Source organism: Accipiter gentilis, chromosome 32 (genome assembly GCF_929443795.1).
Source record: "Accipiter gentilis chromosome 32, bAccGen1.1, whole genome shotgun sequence".
In the NCBI taxonomy this organism is placed as follows: Eukaryota; Metazoa; Chordata; class Aves; order Accipitriformes; family Accipitridae; genus Astur; species Astur gentilis.
In genome coordinates this window covers 20,585,040-20,604,593 of record NC_064911.1, presented here as the reverse complement: position 1 = coordinate 20,604,593, position 19,554 = coordinate 20,585,040, and the positions used below count along the sequence as shown (strand labels likewise).

General features: G+C 37.3%; 1 protein-coding gene across 3 annotated transcripts in view; it reads left to right on the top strand.

Annotated features, from left to right (window-relative positions):
- CDKL5 (cyclin dependent kinase like 5) overlaps positions 1-16,143 on the top strand; it is a 131,443-nt gene extending 115,300 nt beyond the window's left edge. For all 3 annotated transcript variants that reach the window (XM_049834839.1, XM_049834841.1, XM_049834840.1), the window contains exons 14-17: positions 850-973; positions 8,621-8,723; positions 13,689-13,808; positions 15,114-16,143. In XM_049834839.1, the coding sequence (XP_049690796.1) occupies positions 850-973; positions 8,621-8,723; positions 13,689-13,808; positions 15,114-15,500 (734 nt within the window). In that variant the 3' untranslated portion in view covers positions 15,501-16,143. The remainder of the gene's footprint in view (positions 1-849; positions 974-8,620; positions 8,724-13,688; positions 13,809-15,113) is intronic.
- Positions 16,144-19,554: the final 3,411 nt, after the last annotated feature.

Below are 19,554 nucleotides of genomic sequence, written 5' to 3'. Positions count from 1 at the left end.
GTATTTTAGTTCACAGACCTAATTATTGCTTTGGAAAAATGATACTATATTTAAATAATACATTGATAATAGTATATGAAAAAACTATTGAAAGAAAAAGCTACTATGAAAAAATTAAATTCATATTTATGCAATTCTTAAGTACTGACTTAATACAAAGGTTATTAGCATGTACTTTTGTAATACAGCTTGAAAAAAAACTTACAGATTCAATTTTGATAGATGGTATAGTGTGATGCTGCAGTAATGCTGCAACTAGTGTCCAATCAATTTTTAATCCAGTGCACGTATTACTGGTGATATTCATAATTCTAATAGTTATGTTCTAGGTATGCATAACCTATTTTCAAAACCACAGTATGTGTGTTTGAAAAATATATAATATCTGATTTTGATCCTTTCATTTTTAGTGAGTAAACTCTTAGTTATATTAAAATCCAAAGTAATTTTTTTCAGGGTGGGTACTATTTTTAAGGTCTAAGTGAAGACAAAGTGTAACCTGTAGTATTTTGTGTCTTTAATAACAGTATGCCAACCTTTTATTCTGTTTCCTGTTTTTAAATATTGATTGCACTTGTGGCTCCATACATATAGAAGTGTTCTCAAATCTAGTAACAACTTAGTCAAGTTCTGATGATGGTCTCATATTACAACTGATGCTACCTTGCAAGTATCACAAAACAACAGCTTTCCCAACTGTAAAAAAAATATGCTTTTTTTCAGACATACATAAAGTACAGCTGTCTTCACTCTCTTGTTTCTGTAAAAGAGGTAGAGAGGAAGCAGACAACTGAAAGATGGGATTTTTGGCAGAGCTAAGTATACATTGTTTGCTATTTCTCTGTTCAGTTCCATCTCCGCGTCCAGAGAGTACGTACATAGAAAACAATGTGTCAAACAGAGCCTCTGTGTTACCAGCAGACAGCAGCACGGTGGCAAACCATTCAAAGAGACAAACCACCTTTGATACCTGGTGAGTTGTTATTTACACAGACGTGTAGAGAATGGCAGGGAAAAAAAGAGATTTTTAACAAGAGGGAAAAGTTTTTCTCAAAATTTCCAGTTGTCTATATATGCGTACTTGCTTCCTGTGACTGTATTGACTTAGCATTGCATGCTTTCTGTCCCCTTTTGAGCAGCAAGAAATACTTCGTTACACCATCACACTGAACGTATTAAAGATTCTATACTTTTGTCCAGTCTTTCCTAATTTTTTTCTGCTACTAGTCTTCAGTTAAAGATAATACAAAGTGCTTGTGTGCATATAGTATGGATAGCAAGGCCATAGCTTCATCTGTGGATTCCAGAAGCATGAGTTGTCAGACAAACGGGAAAAATATCAAAATGCATGTTTCCATATATAAAATAGGACTGTATTAATGAAGAATATAATATTCACCCTGCAATGGGGACTGCTGCTCTTTTCGCTTGCGCACCACAGAAGGAAATGAGTATGTCCTATGGGAAAATGGACTAAGCAACATCTTAGTGGTGTATATTGATTTTAAAAGATTAAAAGCATCACATGGCTCCATTATATAACATAGAACAATTAACTATAATTATGCTAATAGAATGACAGCATGTGCATAGCTGTGCAGGACTTAAAGGAAAATATCTTAATTTTGTTGCTCTCAGACCTGTTCAGCTTCAAAATACTCTTAATCTTCTACTTTGTTCAATCACAATAAAGTACACTGAATAAAAATAAACGGTGCTTCAAAGGATTGGTGGGAGGATTGGACTGTATGCAATCACATGGTTCAACTGTGCTTTGTACCACTATCTGAAACACTGCTCTCTGAAAGTGCGATAAAATCACGCTATCTAAAGAACTGTTGCAGTGTTTTGTTGACTTAACGTGTTTCCACATGAACAACCTGTGAATTATCTGCTTAAAAAAGAAGGGGGGGGGGGAACAAATGGTATTTCAGTTTGTGTTCAGGTTATATACCCATGGTAGTAATAGAAGATGTTTACTCCAGAACCCTTGTCACCTGCTCTGATTCACTAGAGTCTGCTTCCTGTCCTTCAGTAGCTCCACCTACATCCGTTTTGTGGAAGTTAGCTGAGGAACCCGGTCACTTATGTAAAAATGTGGTACTTGTGTTGTGACTTATGTGGCTAAAGAAGGTATTTATTCCTACTGTTGAATCCATTTACTTATTTTGTTGTCCTTCATATCTGAATCTTTCTATCTTGCATATAACATAAGCCAACTGGAATCTTGTTTTGCTTTATATATCATTCGCCAATATATTAGCTTTTATTATGTGGTCACTGCAAAGAAACACATAATGTTATTTTAACTCTGAACTAAAATAATAGCGTATGTTATTAGAGCTGGTTGGGAATTTTTTGACTAAGTATTTTTCTCGCTTACAATGCCAAATTATCAAAACTAAAACTTTTCAAAGGAACAGACTGATATCCACTAACCTTTTACTGGGAAGATTCTTCAGCTCCAGGATGGAATTGCCAGTCAAAACCAGAGATACACTCAAAATAACAAATATTCTGGGGGCAGCATTATTTTTGGAATGTAAGGAACTCAAGTGCAGGGCCTTTGTTCTTCATTATTTAAACCAGAGGCTTGAACCAAGATCCTAGATCTAACGAGTGAACGCCCTGAACCAGAAGTTAGAGGTTATTCTGGAGCACATTCTCTGTTTCCCTCAATATATCCTCTTGAAGCTGTTTCATCTTGTTGAAATAGTGAAAGGACCACAGAGATGCTGAATATGGCCCAATGAATAAGGCCCTTCATTAACTTTGAGGCAGTTAGATTTAAGTCCTTGTTCCAGTTAATGTACTCAAATAGTTTCACAAAGTGGAACAGCTCCTTTGAGAGAAGAACCCACAGAAGAATAAGCATTTCTTCTTATGAAATGGGAAGAATGGCAGTGCCCACAACATCAAGTTACTGCTATTTTGGCATGCATTTCTCTTTCTCTTTGCTTTTCCTACTCTCTATTTTCCTGAAATGTTTCCTGCCCAGCTCTACATGTTAACTCTGTGCAAGTTGTCCTGGCAATGGTCTAATGTTGTTGCAAAATTGTTCTGTGCCATAAATGCAGCTTAATCAGATTCCTGAGTGATGTAGAGTCTATGTTCCTCTACTTAATTTTCTGTATAGAAGTTGTATAAACACTTATGAAAATGTTGAAAGCTCTAATGGAATGTGATTCTGCTTACATCAATTTTATGGTGAAGTAAATATTTGATGTTTGACTGACATAGATAACTGGTACATGACAATTCATCTCTAATTATGAGTGACATGTATTCCACCTGGACTTGCCACTACTGTAAATTATTGCTACTCTCATACTATTGCTCTGTGTTGCCTTTCTTCTGTCAAAGATTTTGTGAATGTTTGCTAGACTGAATTGTCACAGATGTTCCCTTGTCTTTGTGTGCATTTCTTCACTCTGTCCCTACTGTCCTGCCTCTTTAAATAAAGATGTTATAAACTCGACTTTTTGTCATCAGGTTTTACTCTTAAATTACTAGATTGCTTCTGAACTTTAGACAAATTGCTTTGAAAAAAGGCAAATTTTTCATCCTTCTAGAAAATCTTCTTTGCCAGAATTTAATTTCCTGTAAATGGTCTTGAACTTGCTCAATTTTTCCTTTTTGATACAAGAGTAGGTGTTTTATTCTCTTCACCTGTACGAGCTTTGTCTTGAGCTGGGCAAAATCGGTAGGTATAGGCAAGATGCTTAATCTTGTTCTGCCAGTTTGCCAAAATGTTGGCCTGAGGTATCTTTACCACTGTTATAGTTCTAAATATCTCTTTAGAATACACTCCCAGCATGCAGTACTTTACCTCACATCATATTGGAACTGTTTGCATTGATTGTTTACACGATATTTGGGGGTTTCTGGAAAGCTTTGTTGTTTACACCTTTTATGTCCGTATAAATGTATTCATTCTATGACAAACAACTTGTCATATCCTCTCTAGCATACGTCATACCTTTCTGCAAAAATAATAAAAAGGGGAAATATGTAATATTAATTATTATTTTTATATGTATATAATATATAAACACACAAAAAGTCTCTCTGTCATTCAAGAAAACAAAAAAAAAGAACATCCTACTCCTAGGAGTGTCAAAGGCTTACAATTATCTATATACCATTAATTGTCAAGACTCCAAAACAATACAGTATATTGTAAACATGACATGACTGGCTATAATATCGCTGTTTCAGCATCAGTGTAACAATGTAGTCGCACTTAATGTTCCTGAAACTAGAAGGTTGCCAGTATCTGAGCAAGCTATTTTAAAGCTTCAGCTGTGTCTGCAGTACAACTGTTGCTGCATTGTAAATACTTTCTATACTTACAGAATTCTTGAATTTGTAAAAAATATCAGGAAATTTCAAATTTGTAACTTTCTCAAAAATCACCTGTGTGTGTTACTGGTTGAAGGTTTAAGAATCTGCTCTGCATAGCTTGAAGATGTTCACCTTCCTAATGGTACAGTTTTCCCTCTGACATTTCCTGCACAAGACAGTTGCATATGCCTTGTCATCCAGTATGTTTGCTTTATTCATCTATTTGGCAACATATGAGCCTCCCTACCAGTCTCTTTTAGTAACCAGTGCCTCTTCCATGACCCTTCTTCCCTCATCATCAGTGGTTTTGTTTGTACTAAAACTTAGATGATGCACTCTAATGTAATTTGCAAGGAAGCTTTCCAGAATTTGTAGTCATCAATATTCTGTCCAAAAAATAAGCCTAGTGAAGAATTATGTTTCAGAAGTTTACGAAACTAACCACTTCCAAATTTTTATGGTTACTGATGTTGAACAATACCAGAGGGGTGTAAAACCTATGTGTGTATATATACATTTATATGTATACTTTTTTTGGTGATGCCACAACTTCAGGTGACCTAGTGGCTTTAGTGGCTTCTGGGTAGTATTTTGTATATATGAAAGTAGATCTGGGGTTTATTCCAGTTAATAAATCCTCCTTTTCTACATTGGGGGGAAAAAAAAAAAATTGCAGCTCCAAGCAAAGTTCAGATTTGATCTCTGATTTTTAAGCTTTCAATGCCAGGCTTTTAGACCAAGAAGTTTTAGTGTGGACTTTGGCTTGTGGGATTGCAATTCTTACCTTAAGTAAACCATTTATTTGAGGTGCTTCGTTAGTTTCTGACATTTTCTTGCCTTCATTTATGGTAACTCTATAACTGCCAAGGGTTTTACTTCGAGTAAAACCAAAAGCTAACTTGTAGAATTAGTGTTTGTTCATTTAACTTCCACAGAATACTTCAGACGTTTCAGTAACTCCTCCATTAGACCAAAATCTTACTTGTGTGATTGTGAGCGGTTCAGTAAAGGGAGTAGTATACTGGCAGTTAAATAGGATTTCCAAGCCAGGCTGCCTGCTGAGATTAGGGTTGCTGAAGAATAACTGAAACAAGCGTGAAGAATTGTCTCCCCAAAAGAGCTGTCTGCAATAGGAATCTATCTATGGCAGCATGCTTCCTATTTATTCTTTTTAGTTAATATTAAAGCACATCAGCTTGCTTGCCCCATGCATGTTTGCTGCTATGCCCCATTGTACCTGCATGAAGTTGGATACTTTGTCTGCCGGGGCAATAAATGCTAGTGATAATCACAGAATTTCTGTATATACCTATGCTTTTTCCAAGTGTCTAAGACCAGAATAACTAATGTGATTTACATTATATGTCCTAAGCAAGTGAAAGGCACACAAAGATAAAATAACAAAGAACACATTTTGCCTTTGGTTTCTGCTTGAGGGTGAGCTTTCTTGAGTCGGGGCTCTTCTCTAGGGCTAGTCTTACCTGCTAGTAAAAGAGGCACTGCGTAACAGATCCTGGTGTAACTGTTCTCTTTCAAGAGCTGAAGTGTAATGCAAAATACTAAGATACTTGCAGTTACATTGTAAGAGTTTAGCGCTGAGTGACGGTACCATACGGATTTTTTCTGATAATCCTAATTTTTTCCTGTACTGCCCATTGTCTCAAAATCATCTTTTGGGATGCCTAAAATATCTCAGTGTTTCATCCCATGGATCAAAATGTTCTGTTCTATTTTTGCTCCATACAAAATCCTGGTGTTGAAGCTTCCTGCTATAATGCTATATATGTTCATTCTCTTCACATTATGAGCATATGTTTTGAAGCAGTCACTATTCAAGGTCAGTGCTTTTTCAGACAACTGTACTGCAATATGAGTCATAGGAATTAATGACATAAACCAGTTGGTGTAAAACCACTGGCTTTTGGGTAAGCAGCAATTGAAAATGAGCAGAGTTCTCAGCCCCTTATTTTCCTCCTCTGTATGGTCACTGTAGTTGTAAAGAGGAAATGATGGTGCAGGTGCAGAATTTCACTTCTCTCCTCTCTGCTTATCTGCTGTAGGGAGCAGTTTTCTCCTCCAGGTTCGCTGTGCCAAAGAAAAGAATCACACTTGAGCAAATCTCTGTCTATAACTATGGCAAAAATTGCCCCAAGCTTTATTCTGAAGATTAAGTTCACCTTTAAAAATACAGTGTCTATATTTTGGAATGGACTTTGGAACAGAAAACCCATAGGAAGACATTGAAAAATTTTAAAGGACAATGTAGAGTAACCACATGGGGACTTCCTTATGATCTGACACTGGTTCCTCAGTGGACAACATAGTTGCTGGGTTGGTAATTTGCACTGGGGCTATGGTTTGGGGTATGTTAGCAGATGTGGATGTACAGTAGCGCCTTTGAGGAAAGGCTCAGAAAATTCTAAGCCCCATTCACATGACTTTCAGAGTACAAGTAGGATAGACACTTGGGTGCATGCATTCCTCCAACTTTTCTAACAAATTAAGTAAAACCTATTTAGTAAATAATTCTGTGGGTGTTTTGTCTGTGTTAAGTCAGCCTCGTTAGTTCACCGAATCTGTAAAGCTGTCAGTTCAAACTTCCACCATACTCTCAGCCTATGAATCTTTCCTTTAAGCCCATTCTCTTACTCAGCAGTTGCATTTTATTACAGCGTTTAAGCACTGCATGCATTTATATTTAGAACCAGGTAGCATTTTGAGCTTGAGGTGGTTTTGTGAAGAAATGGAGGAACTGATCATACCACCTATCAGAGTGAAGATACTCTCTGATAAGAAGGATGATTCTAGTGATTCCTCTCCCAATTATGTGTTTCATATTTGCTTGGAAAAAAAATGTCAGCTTGGCATGTAGTAGCAGCTGAATCATGAGCTGATAGCATAGCCTTTAAAGCCAGAATTAGAAGCCAGTGGTAACTATAGTAGACAGCTAAGTGCTGCTATATTACAGTTACTCCAAGAAAAGCTGTTCCTGTTTGTCATCCAGAGCCCTTAGAACTGTGGCTTTCCTTTAGCTTTTCCATCAAGACAATGGAATAATTTCATTTTTGTTTTCATACAACTTCAGAATGAAAAAGGGCTATTAAATCACCCAGTATGATTTTCTGTATGTTAGTAGCCTTTAAATGTCATCTGTTCTCTGGGGTCTCTGGCGGTTAATGATTCTTATGTTAAAATCAGTGCCTTATTTCTAATATGGCTTCTCTGGCGTCATCATCCACCTACTTGTTATGTCTTTTCCCTTTACTTTAATGATCCTTCTAGTATTCTGTAATTTCTTCCTGGATAAGTACTTGTGCACAACAATCAAGGAAACTAAATATTTGGGCTGGCTTGGCTGTGGTTTTTAACATACTAAAGAGATTGAAATCTCTGATTCTTTCAATGTAGGCCATTCTTTCTATCTCTGAAAATATTTCTGTGACCCTTTCCTGCACCATTTCCAATTTTCAAACTACTTTAAAGGGCACTAGAACTGCATTCAGTTGTGTCTCACCAATGTTCTACGTAAACCATCTTTTTACCCCATATCAGTACTTTACATACGTAGTTTACTGTGTATACTTAAAGTAACATTTATCAGCTGTAGTTAATTCAGCTGTGCAGACAAGTTAAAAGGTCGAAATTCAGTCTTCAGGCAAGTCACCTGTTCCACTTTTGGGTCATCTTCTTTTGCCAGCACTGTCTCACTCACGCATAACAAACTAACTGAAGTTTTTATGTTGAAATGGACAACAGTAGATCACCAGCTTCCCTGATGATAAATTTGGAACCATGTCACCAAAGGTCAGGAAGTTCAATTGAAATTGGTTCTCTCTGGCGAACTTTGCAACTCCTGGCTCTGCAGCAAGCAGTGGATAAACTGGACCTGTGCTTTTGTACCTCATCACCATTTGTATGTTCTCTCAGATATGATTTTTTATTTTTCTAAAAGACTTTGTGTGTGATATTTTGGTTTGAATATTAAATTCTGGCTTAAAAAAAAAACAAGACATGCATGCTTTCCTTTTCCCTAAATAACTATTCACTGGTTTGAGCTAGTCATTTTATTCTAACACTGTGTTCCTCCTATCCCATTTAATAAGACTATTTATCCGGTGTTTGTACAGTAACCCTTGAACCAATGAATGCTAAAACATTGAGAATCTTTTTGCTTTAATCAATAATTTGCATTCTTTGGCATCAGATCTCATTATTACACAGAATATGTATAATATCAAAACAAAATCTCTCTTACAATACCTTATTTCATGTTTAGGAAAAGTCCTGAAAACCTTAACAGTCACTCAGAACAGCTCAAGGAGAAAGAAAAACAAGGTTTTTTCAGGGCAATAAAAAAGAAAAAGAAGAAATCTCAAACTGTAAGTATACAGTATTTCTAACAGAAAATATGTTTATCAGTTTTGAATTATACCGTTTTAATATGCTAGATTAGTACAGTACCTTTGTGTTATTTATGATCATGCCTGCCTGTATCTATTTGTCTTTTATTTTCTCTCTTCATTATATGAAAGTCAAATTCCTCTCCTGTTCAGGGTTTATTTATCTGCCTTTTCAAATATTTCTTCACCTACTAGTCCTGTGCATCTGTTTTCATTCAGACCCTTTGAGAGCCAGTTTTGATGCAAGTTTTAAGCTGATGTTGGAGCAGATTCTTTTGCAGGATATGGTGATGCCATTCCAAGAATAGCAAATGCATTATTGTGTGTCCTCAGGGCTTGAATAATCTCAGACACCCATTAGGAGGAGATCAAATGGTTATAAATGAGAATTCTTCCCAGTCTTTTTATGGCATTGTCTTGATAACAGCCTCCATATTCTTGCTGCACAACATGGCCAGAATAAGGATGATGAGTCTTAACCATTCTTCATGTCCTACGTTTTGTTGGGGAAATGGATTGTGGCTTTTGTTATTCAGTATAAGCCTTTGGTGTCTTTTACGTTTTTACATTATCATCTAGTTTTTGGGAGGGATAAAGGACTCTTTCATCAGAAAGCAGTGATATATTAACATTTCCCAAAGTTTTATAATGAAAATCTCGCTAAGAACTGAAGTAAACTAACATCATCTCATCTCATTCTCACCTGACAGTTCTGGAAACAGTAAAATATTTCAAATGTCATTTACATAAAGTTGCAGTGTTTCTGTAAGTGTAACTGCAGTTATAGTTTTGAAGGTTCTCAGAATGGCGTAAATCACACTCACTCCTGGCGAAAAGGAGTAACTAAATCAAAATATCTGCTGTCACAGAGTGAGGTGGCATGACTCTGGCTGTTGGTGGAGGGCTGGTCTGTTGAAAATTGGGGGAGAGAAGTGATTGTTGAGTGGGGAGGTTTAGTTTCTTTGAACTGTATGGAACATGTGCATGTGTGTGTTAACTAGCACTCAAAAATGCACCTCGCCTTCCTGCTGGACAGGTTTTAGAGCAGTGGCATCTACCTCTCCTTCTGAACTTGTTCATCCTGATACCTGTACACAGTTCAAATATGATGATTTGCATTACACAGCTGAACAAAATGTCTAGATTAACGCTAGGATTATTTGATATCAGAATGTCCATGAAAGGTTAGCACACCTAAGGCCCTTGCTTCTAGTGATGCATTTTCCAAAACCAAAGTGTTAAATCTGTACTGTTCTAGTCTACTTTGATTCCAGCCATTCAGACATGGTGGCAAGGAAGACTTCAGAAACCCAGGTGATAGATGGTATATCAACTGTTTCCACATTAAACTGTGTGAAGGAAATACAGACCAGATTGTCTTGCATCTCAAAATCCAGCACGTTCCAAAATATCTAAATCACAAGTACCTTGATCTATAGCTACCAAAAACATCACTGATTACAAGACAGGACAGATTTTTGCATAATCTTTACTCCTGTTTCTTCTCACTCTTAAGAAGAGGAGGGGAAGGGGAGTGGGGGAGAGAGAGGTTTTGCGTAAGGGAAAGTTTTGTTGGCTAGTTAAAGCTAGTACCTCACAGGAAGATAAATAAATTAATGAAACAAGGTAGTGATAAAACTCTTGCTTCCTCAGCTAGAAGCTTTCTGACATCAACTTGATTTTGGGCCCAAGCAGAGAATGAAAAAACTCTTTTCATTTCTACTTACAGCTGTTTAACAGGACAGTGTCTAGGGATAGACTGTACCCACCAATGTGCATACAAGTGTCTGGTTCAGACACTGTTCTTTGTTCTTCACCTGTTAGTTGAGAACATCTACCTAACAAACATTGGGATGTTCATTAGGATCTTCCAGCACAAACAAAAATTATTATCTTCAGTTCTGCACCAAGTTTGACTTCAGTAGTAAAAGCTGTTACCAGCACTGTAATATTAGCTCCTCAACTACATAAATAATGTTTTCTGTGAATTCATATTCACAAATCTAATAGATAGCTTATGACTACCCAAGTTTTTTCCGAGGCTTATAATTCTTACAGAGTCCTAGAAGTATGAAATTCCACTTATTTACTCTAACACAGACTTGCAGCAAATAGCAAACTAGACCTGAGAACTGTCACAATGCTGAGGAGCACACATCGTAGCTAGCTACTATTCACTTCTGATATCCTTTGGCAAGTCTCATTTTGCTAGTGATCATCCTAAGAGTCACAAAAGATACCTGAAACTGGATTGAAGACATCATCTTAATAATGTCATTCTCAAAATCTCTAATAGCCCAGAACTGATCCCAGTTCCTGACACTTCCTCCTGCAGAGTTGTTCCCATTAATCATTCTACCTAGAGTTCTCCAGGTGCAGTTCCCCATGGGATAATAATTGTTACTGGCAGCTACAGGAATTCTCTGCAATATTCATTTTGCAGAGCTATTCTTACCCATTCTCCTTTTCATCTTATTTGGAGTCTTTCAGTAAAGTAGCAAAAGGTTTTGAGGATTGCTACAGTCAGTTTTTTCTGTTATCTGACACCAAACAATTCGATACCCATGCGGGTTGTGCACATGGGTATCAAACATCAGTGTCAATACGTGCTATCTTCAGAGGAGCCCGAGTTTTGCAGATTTTGGCACATATCACAAGCTATGGGTCTGAAGAAATTATCTGCTTTGGAAAAAAAACAGTTGCAGGTGAGCATTTCTCCTAGCGATGCTTTGATTCCTTTTTAATTTACTGAACTTGAAACAGGAAATTCTTCTAACCATAAAGTTCCTAAACAAGCTATGCTAATTAGCGGCTCTCTTTTTCATTAACTTGAATGGAATCTAGAAGCTCAGAAAGCTCTTTGAAAATCCTTGCTTTTGGTAGTGCACCCATCATGCTCTTTTGTGATATAATCATTATATTATATTATAAAGTTTTCTTTTCGTAGGCAGAATAATGCTAGACACAGCATATGTGTCCAATGCTTGTTCAAACCTGAGCAGGGCAGAAATAGTCCCATTCATAATTTTAATACTTGATAGTTCTGTTTGTTGTTTGTGTGTCCATTGGTATGCTCTTTGGTTGTGTTACAGAAATTAAAATAAAACAGCCAGTGCCCTTGCAGTTCTACATGAAATTGTTGATGCCATATTTTTGTCATAATTGAAATAATCCCTCTTGGAGCGCTAGCTCTTTTTACAGGTTAAAAACAGAATATTCTTATTTCTTCTAGAGGTAGCTATCAACTGCTCATTCTGAAGCCAATTGCTATTATTGTTAGTGTATCTTTGATATTTTATTTATATAAAAATAAGAAATCTCATACTGCTTTAGGTCATTATCATAAGTAACAAATGATTGCCAGAATTACAGGATTTGATCCAAAGCTCAATAAAGTCAACAAGACCTACCGGTTGTTTGCAAAAGTCTTCAAAACGCACTGTGCATTCCTAATGAACATGGATAGAAGAATAGGTGTACCGCTCTCTTTTTATATGCATTGAGTTCCTTGAATTTGTTCCATATGCTTTTTTTCGTTCAATCACTATTATATTTTCCCAAAGCAAAATATAGGATTGATACCATATATTGTTGAAATAAAATTTAAAAACAAATAAATAAAATTAATATAGTAAGGACAGATCTCTTGAACTGAAATACTATGCATTTAGTTTTTGTATCTTATATTGCAGACAGACTCAACCAACGGGGAGAATCCAAGCATCAAGAAATCCCTCTTTCCTCTTTTTAATTCAAAGAATAATTTAAAGCATAGTTCTTCTTTGAAAAAGCTTCCTGTAGTCACTCTACCCATGGTATTAATTTTTAAGTACAGTAGCACTGTAAAATGTTCCAGTAAACTTGTTTTACTGACTACAGCAGCATGTGTTTTATTTTCATGGGATCACTATCTCTTCATGCCAGTTAAGTATCTTGGGCCAGTTCAATAAATTTAAGTAAAATTGGCAGTTCTGTTGAAATAGATTGTGCCTAGATTTTTTAAAATTTTTATTTTTTATTTTTTTTTTTTAGTATTTGATATACTGAAAATGTAATACACACAGTTCCAGAGAGAATGAGCTCTGGGACTAAGACTAAAGGAGGAAAATAGTTGTGAAATCATGTATGTTTAAAATTAAACTGTGTCATTCTGTTTCAGTCAGGAAAAAAATTAGCCTGGTTTTTTATAGCTATATTGCAAATACATTTTTTAATGAAAACTGCTCCATTATATATAAATTTAATTAATCAAATATTACCAACAAATTGTCTGGAACCTACATTTTAGCTTATGCCTCTGCTGTATTTTTGTTTGTCCTTATTGTTCATGGTAAAAGACAGCTTGCATTAAAAATAGGTTACATTTTAACTGTCCTCTTTTTTTTTGTTTAGAATTCTTGAAATGAGAGAAAACTCTACATATCTTCTGCCATAAATTTTGTTGGATTTTCAGCTGGGGGAGGGGGGGATGTCTTTTTGCTCTAGTTTGGGATATTTATGGAGGAGAAGAAAGACAAGGAAAGGAAAAGCTCTTGGTTTTGTCATGGCAAAATCAACCAGACATCAGTTTAGAGAGACTTTAGTCTGCTTCACTCAGGAACAAATTTATAGAACTGATCCATGGTCTTAACTGCAGTATGGAATGCTTTTTAAACGAAGATGAGGCTCAACTTTTTTTTTCTTTTTTTTTTAAGCCTTGTTTAACTGCTCTCTCTTACAGCAAGTAACACTAACAGCATGTGAATGCTTTGAGGGCTAAGGGTATAGCAAATCTGCATGATATCCACAGCCACTTGCTCTTACTATGGGGAAAAATATCGAGAGGTCATTGCAATTCTACTGCAGTAATGGGCTTCACTTGGGTTCTGTAATTAACAGGGGGAAATGATTTACAGGTATTCTTAAGAATATATTAGGAGACAAGTATTTAATATTTTGTTGCAGATGCCTAGCAGTGATGGTCAGGATCTCTTGGCATTACAGAAAGCCATTCATTCTTCTAATCACCAGAGCAGCAGGCAGAAGGATTGGCATCCTGAGAAGATGACAGAAATCCAGCCTCATGTAAGTGGCATTATCAATTCCCTGTATTTTAACATCACTGAGTTATCTTGACAGCTTTTTCTCTGGTGAATAGAAAAATTGCATTTGACGTTATTTCCCAACCTTCCCATTCCCCGCTTACTGAATGTGAAAAATCATGTGCCTGCAGCGCTGCATAATTCTTTGAAAATCTAGGCACAAATGACAAGGAAAAGAAGAGACACTAAATGTCCCTGTGTCAGTCTTTGAGCCTTTCGAAATAATTAGTTATGTTTTTGTGTTAGAGGCAAGCAGCCTTTCCGTGGAGGTCTGTGGTAGCTGTGCCATGCTGTAGAAAAGCCCTTGCATTAGCTCTGTGAGGAACGGTGAATCCTAAGGGCACGCTGTGGCTTGAAACAGTTTGATACTCGATGGAGTCACCAGAGCATCATGACCACATCACGGCGTGGCTGTGCCTCAGCTGGCACAGACTGCGGTTTAAGCAGGCTACATTATTGGAGTGCAGCACTGCACTAATGCAACTTTATTTTCTCCAGTTCTAAAACCAGCTGGGGGGGGCGGGGTTCAGGGGGTAGCTTCAGTGCAGTGCTCTGTTGCCATTATAGCATTGAAAACTGAAGAAGAGGGTTTGTTGGAGCTGCAGTGTTTGAAGAAGCAAGTTGCTCTGTGAGCTGTGGAATTTAATGAGTCTGTTTTCATACCACTTTGTGTACTCAGGCTTCCCCAGGCTCTTGCTACCCATTTCAGTAACCCCATGTCTCCATTTTCCTTCAGCTTGCTCACCAGTCAAAGAAGCTGTGAGGGTCTAGAGCAGCTTATCACCCAGCTGCCGGCAAACAAAGTATCTAACTGCTGAGTTCCATCAGCCCTTACTTCAGTGCAGATGATTACTCAAGACTCTCTATAACCCCTAACTGACGTTCACAGAATTTTTAGGAACTTTGGATTTCTGATATCTGTGCCTCATAAAAAGTGGCTGAGATTCTGAAGTTAATAGCAGGAGTAGTGACAGATAGACAGCTAATGCAACTGCCTATGCCTCCGTTTTCATAAGAAACAAGGTTAAAATAACTGATGGGAACAATTCTTTTTTCTGATGTAGAAAAGGTTCCATCTTTTCAGGTAGCTAATAGATTGAACCATAATGAGAAGACATTTTCTCAGGTGTGTAGTCATAGCTTGGAATGAAATATTCCAAATGAATACAAATTAAAAGCGAAGTCCTGTGAGGTTCAAGGTGTTCAGTTTAGGATATGACAGTTTTGTTATAGGAAGTCTGATAGGACGGAGAGCAGAAGGTGAAGTGCTTCTCCACATGTCTTTCAGAGCCAGCCATTAAAATCTCTTCGAAAGCTCTTACACCTCTCCTCGTCAAACCATCCTGTCCCTGCTGAGCCTCGCTTCCAGCCCTTACCAAGTCAGCCAGCCAAAGCTTCTTTTTCTGAAGTGCGAATTCACCCCATGAGTCAAAGCTCCAGCAGCGGCAGCAGCAATGTGCGGCAAGAGCCTCAGCCGAAAAGCCGGCCGACGCTGCAGTTACCAAGCCAGCTGGAACCTACCTGGCACGTCTCCCCAGTAAACAGGAGTGCCAGCGATGGGCCTCCCTACTCCGATCAGCTGCCTTCCAAGAGCGGACAGAACGGGCACACCTATAACCGAACAAACCGATCGCGAATGCCAAACCTGAATGATTTGAAAGAGACAGCCTTGTAATTGCACTCCAGAAAACAGGCCAGTTCGGGCGGAGATCAGCGTGGGGGAGCAGTGGTGGTTCTGGTGATGGTAAGACTGCATTTTCAGCTTTATAAAGGTGTGCAATATGTACATGTGGAGCTATGCTGTTTGGCACCACAGTGAGAGTCAGGGATTATACAGTAAAACAAGTTGAATTCTGAATTACCAGTCATCAGAAATGTCACTGGATGCCAGGCAGAGTGTGCCGGTTAGGGAGAAAAATGCATTGCCGTTTTCTCTCATTTACATTCCAGCTTAGTGCACATCTCTGTCTGAAAGCTGGGAGACTTCTGGTATGTACTGGCACTTAGAAGGGTGAAAACATTCATGTCTAGACCTATGCCCTTACTACATTTTTTGCTGCCTAGTTAAAACAGTGGGGTTTATGTGATAAAGTGTATCCCTGTTAAGGGTTTAAAGTTAAATTGTATGTCTTAAATTTGTTTTTTAACTTTCCATATTTGATAGGATTTGTAATATTTATTTATGATGACCTAATATCGTACTGTTATAATCATATCTTTTATGTTATAATGTAAAGTTATTTTGAGCTGTTTGAAACATTGTGAAGCAGTGCAACAGCTACAGTAGTTTCTATAAAAAACTAACGGTAACATTTATATATTGCATCAGGAGTATTTTATTCTATATATAAATATATATATAAATGGAAAATAACTGTCTGTTTTTTAAATATACTCATTTAAAAGAAAAGTATTGTTATGACACTATCTGCCATATTTTTATACATTTGTGATATAAAGTGCAGTATTATACTTCTAATAAAAGGAAGTTGAATGTGGATATAAACATGACTGTAACAGTATGAATCTTGCTCAGCTATGAAAGCCTGGTATTATAGGCATTATTGGTAACAAACAAAAGACAACATTCAATTCCAAGCTTTATTATGGGCTATTTTGTTGGAAGTATTGGCTAAATGTAAGAGACTGCAGAACTGTACAGTAATCTAAATGTGGTACGTTCCCCCCTGTGTCCTTAGCTTTCCTAGTAATAGTAATGGTATTTCTGCATCAAGAGCACAGAGACCCAGTACCAAATTTTTGTTTCCTCTAAAGAGATAAAGTGCCCCATGACTACAGGCTAAAGCAGGTGCTCTTCCACTTAATAGCAGGGGTGAAAACCAAAGAAACATAGCATGAATTGCAAGTGAAATGCCAAACTTTGACACTTAACGCATAGCATGGCACTGCGGATCATGGTGTAAGCTTTTATGCCTATGTGTACTTTACATCTTGTTTAGCAATCTATTAACTAATAAGATAAACACTGTATTTAAATTTAAACTACTCTTGCACTTTGTATTATATTTCAGGATGTATTTAAAGCTACAAATCCGCTATTTGGATATTGAGGGAGAAGGTTGCCATGCAGCTTAATTTCTCCTTAGATCTTACTATCTGAATATTCCCGTACACAGTTGAGTTACCAGTCTCAGCAAAATAGTAGATATTGGGTTCCAGTCTCCTGTACAACATTGTTAAAACTGCCTTCACGTTGGTGAATGTTGAGTGTAGCAAATGCACAACCTGATTCTTCTGTTGCTACTGGTAAACTAAATCAAAGGTGAGCCCGTAGGAGTCAAAAGAGTTATACCAGTCTAAACGTTGTGCAATAAGAGGAAAGTCAGGCCTGTAGTGTCAGAACAATACAATCTTTCCTTTTTAAACACATTAGTTCAACTCCGTTGTTACTCTGCAGCATAGTTCGTTTTCTAGATGCTGTCCTCACAAGACACTTGTACTTGCAAATACATTGTCTTCTCCAAAAAGAGATTAACCGGAATGTAAATTCGGTGATTTAGCCATAGATGTAGTTAACAGAAGCTGCCAGGCAGTAAGAGCTGAACTTCCTACTTGAATAACAGTGCAAACTGGACATGCTGTTCAGCACCTCTCAAGTCATACCAAAGTTCTAACAGCAGCAAATTTGGCACCACTACTCTAAAAATCTTTGTCAGAAAGTGCAATATGGAAAGATGTTACATCAGGTTTGTCCAGGACTAAAAGTCAGTCTAGTAAATTTAAAAAATTACAGAACAAGAATTCTTTCTTTGTCAATTGCCTGCAAGAAATGTGCATGTGATTTTCTATAGACATATATGATATATGATATCTATATATATATGATATATACTGTGTTGATATATCATATATATAGCATATATAAATACAGTAGACATGAAAGGGCATTCAGTTTTTGATAAGTTTGGTGGGCATCCAGGAAGGACATTGTGGTATTTACTGGTCATCACTGCCAGAGTTCAGCAGCATGTTTCTGCAGTCTCTTTTGGATTCACCAGTTGGTCACAACTAGGTTAGTCCTGTTAGTCCTGCTTTGAAATGGGCTGATGCAACTGAAATCCCTCACAAAAGCAGTGTCTGAGAGTGGGGCTCTGAGCAGTACAGTTGCAATGCCTCCAAGGGAGCGTTCAGACTAGACTCTTCTGTACTTTGTGGATATGTATCCTTTTGCCTCTGCAAGACTTTTAGCTTGCTGGTAAGAGCTTCATGCTGGGGATGATGATACTGGGCTGTATGTGGCTGTTCTGATTGCTAGCAAGGAAGAATGTTTCCAAAAGATTTTATTTTTTTTTTTCTCAGTACCCATTAAGTTAAATCAGGGTAATCTCTGACTGTACATATAGCTGTTTAAAGTAGTTAGCAAAGCTTCAAAGGTGACCCAAGGAATGTTCAAGTATTTGGTGGCCCATATTTACAGAAAGTTGTTTCTACTTCATACTGCATTTTCTTCTTGAATTCAACAAACCATAGTAGATTTCATTTGAATACTAAATTGTGTTGAATGTATGTAGTATTTTATTCCTTCTGTTGGAAAGGAATTCCAGCAGCTTGGCCAGCTGGTGCTGGGATAAATTGTGTATTTTTATCCTGGTCTAACTTCCCAATATTTAGAATATTACTAATGTAATTTTGCTGAGGCTTCCAAAGGAGTCTTATTATAGTGACTGTGATTTGCTGGCTCAATAAAGGGGAAGAGAATTACAGAGCAAATGATTTTGTAAGTGTGAGCTTTCCTCTTCACTGGTCTGTGAGTCTTGTGCTACATGTTCTATAGATTTACTTAGTATAGAGTATCTTAGTTAAACTGCATTTTATTCTTTGGCAATCTGTTTTGCCTTATGGCATCATTAATGATGTGAATAGAAACCAAGTTTCAGAAATGAATTATAGTCATTTTGCAGAACTCGAGCTGCCTAAACGTTTTTACTATAGCTCTTGAGCTCTTTTTAAGTGAAAAAGAAGCACCTTAAGCTCATCTAAACTGAAATTGTATATGTGTTTAAGCTGTCCTTTTAAACTGCCATGTCAATGTATTAACCTAGAACAACATATTTTTTTTCAGCAGACCTGACCACAGAGAACAGTCCTTTAGAGCTCTTGAACACTTTTTGCTCCACATGTCACAGTCCAAGATTTGTTGCTCCTCTGGGAGGTCACCAGCACAGAGCACGGGGCACAGTTCTTGGCAGGAAGTCAGCAATCCCAGATTTGGTCCCTTCTTCCGAAAACATTCCCCATCCCACAGGGCTTGGGACTGATACCAAGCTTTGATTTCTGATACCAAGTCAGACCCACCTAAATGTGTGGGTCCTGATGCCACTCTCTTTACCAATACTTGCTCTTTTAGATCAATATTAAAGCAGGCTTCAAACTTCCAAATGTACGAGACACCCTCAGGTCATCCTTAGGCTTGTTGCCTTTCTCTCTGCTACACCAACCTGTTTCTGGGAGCAAAGCTGGAGTGATTCTTCAAGAAGCAGTGTCCTGTAATAGGCTTTTAGCCACTCCTTGTCATTGCAGTTAGGTCTCTTAACAGATGAACCTTACTAGTGTAAAAAGCCACATAGCAACCTTTTCTTTTTTCTTCAAAAGCTGTTGTAGCTATTAGCTGAGAAGATTCCTGTCTTCACCCAGAAAAAGCTATGTATTCTTAACAATTCAGTGCTGTAGACCTCCCTTATAAGAATGGGAACACAGACGATACAGCT